This window comes from Mandrillus leucophaeus, unplaced genomic scaffold (assembly GCF_000951045.1).
Source record: "Mandrillus leucophaeus isolate KB7577 unplaced genomic scaffold, Mleu.le_1.0 Scaffold212, whole genome shotgun sequence".
Lineage (NCBI taxonomy): Eukaryota > Metazoa > Chordata > Mammalia > Primates > Cercopithecidae > Mandrillus > Mandrillus leucophaeus.
Window position 1 is genome coordinate 594,326 of NW_012102166.1, and position 5,703 is coordinate 600,028.

Below are 5,703 nucleotides of genomic sequence, written 5' to 3' on the forward strand. Positions count from 1 at the left end.
TCCAAACTGGGTTCCACAAAATAAGCATTCCATGAAAAAGGGTTGTGTATATTAAAACTACTTGGGACAGAACACAGGTAGTTAAATACTGAATATTCAAGTATTAGCAGTTCTTGATGATAACTGTCAAATAAGTTTGGATTGCCCTTTACACTACCGCCCCCTACAGGAAGCCCTTTGCTGTTCCTTGTCGGGAGGTGCTAAGTGATGTTCCCCCTTCCCTCTGGAAAACGTGGGTGACGGCGGTATCCCTGGGATATGTAGAATGGAGGCATGACAGCCAGTTGGCTTTGTAGCAACTAATTTAATGTGCCCCTTTAAGGAAGATAATTTAGCAAGAAAAGAGTTTTGAGAAGTCTCACAGAAAATAAACCTCTTTAACTTTGTTTAAAAGAGTATTTCTCAAACTTCTGTGTCCCCTGTATCTCAGTTTGGGAAATGAAGGTCTGAGGCTCTCACTTCTGTTACTAATGTGCCACGTGGCCTTAGGTAACATGTTCCTTCCTCTGTTTCTCAGGTTCTGATAAATAACACGAGGTAGGTGAACTATGTAATTCTGAGGGCCCCTCCAATTCTACTATGCCTTCACAGTTTTCATGACTGAGATCCGGGTTAGTAAACTATAACCCTCAAGCAAAAGTTAGCCCACCACCTGTTGTTTATTTATATTTGTGCCAGCTTTATGTAGGTATGATTAATATACAATAAACTACATACATCTACCACCTGCTTTTTGTTTTTTGGTTTTTTCTGAAATGAAGTCTTACTCTGTTGCCCAGGCTGGAGCGCAGTGGCACTTTCTCGGCTCGCTGCTGCCTCTGCCTCCTGGATTCAAGCAACTCTCCTGCCTCAGCCTCCTGAATAGCTGGGATTATAGGCCTGCATCGCCACATCAGGCTAATTTTTGTATTTTTAGTAGAGACGGCGTTCTGCCAGGTTGGCCAGGCTGGTCTTGAACTCCTGATCTCAAGTGACCCGCCCAAAGTGCTGGGATTACAGGAGTGAGCCACCATGCCCGGCCTACCACCTGTTTGTGTAAATAAAATTCTACCGGAAAACAGCCACGCTCATAGTTTACGTATTATTTATAGTTGCTTTCATGCTACCACAGCAGAGCTGAGTACGTGTGACAGAGACCGTTAAGCCTACAAAGCCTCAAATATCTGTATTCCAGCCCTTCATAGAAAAAGCTTTGCCGGTTCCTGATTTGGATAGTGTAAGTTAAACAGAAAGAAAAAAGGAGAAAAATATTTCACTCAGTGATGTTTCTCCTTCAGTGAAGACACCTTTCGAAGAGAGCAGCTAAGAAAACCAGGCTGCTATCCAGGGTGCTACCTAGTAGGTCAGCCAGCTGGCAGCAAGGAAAGCCAGACTAGACGTGAGTCAAGACGAGAAGCCAGCAAAGCAGTAACAAGAGGTCAGGTCAGACTTACAGTAAGCAGACAAGTTAAAATTACAGTTGGCCCACAAGGTGGAAAGCTCATGGGTTAGGGCAAGCAGGTGATATTCTAGAACACGCAGTTCAAGGCAAGCAGAAAGGAGAGGTCTACGAGAGTGTTTAGGTCTAGGTCATTCTGTCTATTCAGAATGACACTCTGTCGAGTGTGTATACTGGTCTCTCTCTAGGTCAGAGACACAGCCAGAGTCAGCCCTCTAAGTAACAGTACAGAAGGCAGCAACGACAAAGTCCAAGGCTCTGAAAATGCAGCCCCAAGTCTATGCAGTTGGATCCTCTCCTTTATTGGGAAAAGGTGAGTGTTAAAGAGGCCTCACTCAAGTACGGCAGATTCAGATGCCAGTAACCCACCTCCTAGAGCCCTGGCCACCACCTCTAAGCTGACTTGGAAGACTATGGGGTATGGGCTGGCAGACTGGTAAAGGCATGCTGGGTTTCACTGCTCGACAAGTTTTTCTCTCCTGGACTAACAGCAGAAGTTAGGCATAAACAAGTAGTATGAGCCATAATCATTCATCATCTCTGATGGCAGGACCTCTTGAAAAATCATCAACAAAAGCATATTCACAGAAAACTCGGTGTACTTACAGGAGGTATCATCCAACCATTCGATGTGAGCTGGAGGATATTCTTTAAAATAGGAAAAGACATCTTGGGTGCTCATCTCATCTACTCCGCAAATATAGATTGTCTCCAGTCTCACTTTGGGAATTGCTAGAAAGACAAGACACAGAAAAGATGATAGAATTTTCCTGCCCGCAACTGCACATCCCATCCGCCCTCCTTCCTAACAGTTGAGACAACACGAGTTTAGAAAGAAACATGCTGAGAGAAACTACAATTATTTCAAAAGAGCACGAGACACAACAGTAAGATAAACTACCTTAATTTTTATCACTGAACAACAGCATTAATTCGGAACAGGTGTATCAGGCCCAGAAAGATCAAACAAAGGGTGTTGATAAAATACATGGTACCTCTCCCCACATTAATCTGTAGCAATCAGAGCACTATCAAGCTCAACCGGAGTATTGTTGAAGCTAACTGGCTGATTCCAAAATTGTTAAATGCATACTGAAGAGAAATGTGCAGTAGTGGAGACAATTCTGAAAGACGCTGCCCATGACTATGTCAAAGCATGAAACTAAAGAGATCCTACAAGTCAGTTAAGAAAAAAAAGACCACCCAAAATAAAAATGGGCAAAGGACATGAGTAAGCACTTTACATAAAAGGAAATACAAAAGGCCAATAACCATGTGAGGAGATGGGCTGACCTCACTACCGATCATTAACATGCACATGAAAACAAGAGGATAGCAGTTTTCACCGACCAGATTTTACACCTCATTTTTCCCGCGTCTCTGGTACTTGAATCAAGATATCTTACGTGTTTTAGTGCGAAATGTTGGCAGTAAGTAGGGGAAAGAGTTACTTCCCCTGCTGGTGGGCATCGTCACTTTGAAGGGCAAACTGGAAGGGTCTATTAAAAACGTAATTCTGGCCAGGCGCGGTGGCTCAAGCCTGTAATCCCAGCACTTTGCGAGGCCGAGACAGCGGATCACGAGGTCAGGAGATCGAGACCATCCTGGCTAACATGGTGAAACCCCGTCTCCACCAAAAATACAAAAAAACTAGCCGGGCGAGGTGGCGGGCGCCTGTAGTCCCAGCCATTCGTGAGGCTGAGGCAGGAGAATGGCGTGAATCCAGGAGGTGGAGCTCGCAGTGAGCCGAGATCGCGCCATTACACTCCAGCCTGGGCGACAGAGCGAGACTCCGTCTCAAAAAAAAAAAAATTAAATTAAATTAAAAAAAAGAATTTAATGTCTGTTACTCCCAAGCATGTTTTTACATGCTAGTAACAAAATTAAAAATTTTTTTCTCCCATCCTTCTTCTGCAGATATATGCTACTACTTCTATTTAAAACAAAAAAATTTTACAAATAAAAAAATGTGTTTAACAATTTTAAACACATAATAATTTTAAATCTCAAAGAGTTAAGAGATGCGTTTAACAGGAGCCCATGTGAGTGTGGCCAGAGTAACTCAGTTGAGTACTTTCCTGACAGCCCAGATTTAAAAAGATAAAGATACCGTGAAGATTTATGAATCCAGGTGGGCATTGTGGCTCATGCTTATAATCCCAGCACTTTGGCAGGCTGAGGTGGGAGGACCGCTTGAGCCCAGGAGTTCGAGAGGCCAGCCTGGGTAACACCGGGAGACCTGATCTCTACCAAAATTTTAAAAATCAGCTGAGTGTGGTGGTGTACAGCTACAGTCCCAGGTACTCAGGAGGCTGAGGTGGGACTGCTTGAGCCCAGGAGGCTGAGGCTGCAAAGAGCCAGGATCGCACAACCGCACTCCAGCCTGGGCAACAGAGTAGGACCTTTTCCAAAAGAAAAAACCACCGCACTCAGCTAATTTTTTTATTTTTTGCAGAGATGGGGTTTCACCATGTTGCCCAGGCTGGTCTTGAATTCCTGACCTCCAGTGATCCGTCTGTCTCGGTCTTCCAAAGTGCGGGATCACAGGCGTGTGCCACTGCACCCGGCGCCTGCCTCCCTCTCTTTTTTTTTCTTTGTATCTTTACCTGCTTCTTTTGAACAGGATTATCCATTGCCCAAGTTTTGATGTGTACGACTTTCTCTAAATTAAAATAGACATGTGAGGCTGGGTGCAGTGGCTCGTGCCCGTAATCCCGGCACCTTGGGAGGCCGAGATGAGAGGATTGCTTGAACCCAAGAGTTTGAGACCAGCCTGGGCGACATAGTGAGACCTTCTCTATTTTTTTTAAAAAAAAAGACATCTGAGGCCAGAAATTTTGTTCCTTATACTCTTTCCTGTTTGCTTTTAAGGTATTTCTTCACCTGTAGGTTTTTTTAATGTTGTAATGTTATGATGCCCTTGGCAATTATTTTTGTCATTTTTTTTGGTCTTTGTTTTCTATGCTAGTCTCATTTAAAATTAATGTTTTCTGTCAGATCAACAAGTCTCCCTAATGTATTCTCCCTAATCCTCGGTCTGTTTCCTCTATCGTCACTCGGGGCTCTCCTTGCTTTCTGCTGCCTTCTAGGAAACCATCTCCTTACTTCCCTTAGGCTCTTTCTGTTCCAAAGTCATGGCTTTTAATTCCAAGCACCGAGAAGGCCCTTGGACCCAATCAATCTTATCCACATTCAAGCCTCTGTTCACTACTGCACTGCCAGTAACTAACAAGGATTTCCTGGGGTTCCCTGGAAAAGAGAAGGTAGCGAATTTCAGGTGAGCACAACTTGCCAAAGCACACAGGCAGGAGAGAGACAGATTACAATGAGAATGGCACTATCTGAACGACTAATGCCAGGCTATACAGTAACATGGAAATGCTGACCATGGACTGTCCAGGGAACGAAAAAAAGCAATGTGACTACAAAGGAGAAAAACAGAAGTTCACGCCCATAAGAGATTAGAAGGAAACACAGAATATTGACAGTGACTGGGTTTGGATGGTAGACTGTGAGCAACTTTCTTCCTGTTCTATGTTCCAAATGTTCTTTGGTGAGCATGAACTGTTTGTAAAAGAGCTAATGAAGAAAAGATTAGAGTCCAGAGTGAACAGGCTCATCAAAAATGCTGACAGCAGGCTGGGCACAGTGGCTCATGCCTGTAATCCCAACACTTTGGAAGGTCGAGGTGGGCAGATCACCTGAGGTCAGGAGTTCAAGACCAGCCTGACCAACATGGAGAAACCTCGTCTCTACTAAAAATACAAAATTAACCAGGCGTTGTGGCTCATGCCTGTAATCCTAGCTACTCGGGAGGCTGAGGCAGGAGAATCGCTTGAACCCGGGAGGCGGAGGTTGCGGTGAGCCTATCATGCCATTGCACTTCAGCCTGGGCAGCAAGAGTGAAACTCTGTCTAAAAAAAAAAAAAAAAAAAAAAAGTGCTGACAGCTTTCTTTTTGTGTTTATAGCAAAATCTGCTTTGGGAAGATGATGAAAAAAAAAAAAGGCAGAACTGTTGACCTATTTTGCTATTCTGCTAACAACTATCATTAAAGAACAGTCAAAACTCAAGTTAGGTGACAAGAGCATAAGAATTTAGATTTAAATCTTCTAGTCTAGAATTATATCCCATGTACTAACTCAAACACACAGCTACGATTTCAGAATTAGGCAGTAATCTCTAAAAAGTAGCAGGGAAGTACCTTAAAACTGTGAGGATTAATCCTATGCAGGTTTTCACCAAAAAAAAAAAAAAAAAAAAGGA

The 5,703-nt window shown here is 43.6% G+C and overlaps 1 protein-coding gene across 1 annotated transcript in view; it reads right to left on the reverse strand.

Annotated features, from left to right (window-relative positions):
* LOC105539978 (chromosome unknown open reading frame, human C17orf85) overlaps positions 1-5,703 on the reverse strand; it is a 45,647-nt gene that overhangs the window by 15,024 nt on the left and 24,920 nt on the right. The window contains exon 6 of the mRNA XM_011980455.1: positions 2,045-2,170. Coding sequence (XP_011835845.1) covers positions 2,045-2,170 — 126 coding nt within the window. The remainder of the gene's footprint in view (positions 1-2,044; positions 2,171-5,703) is intronic.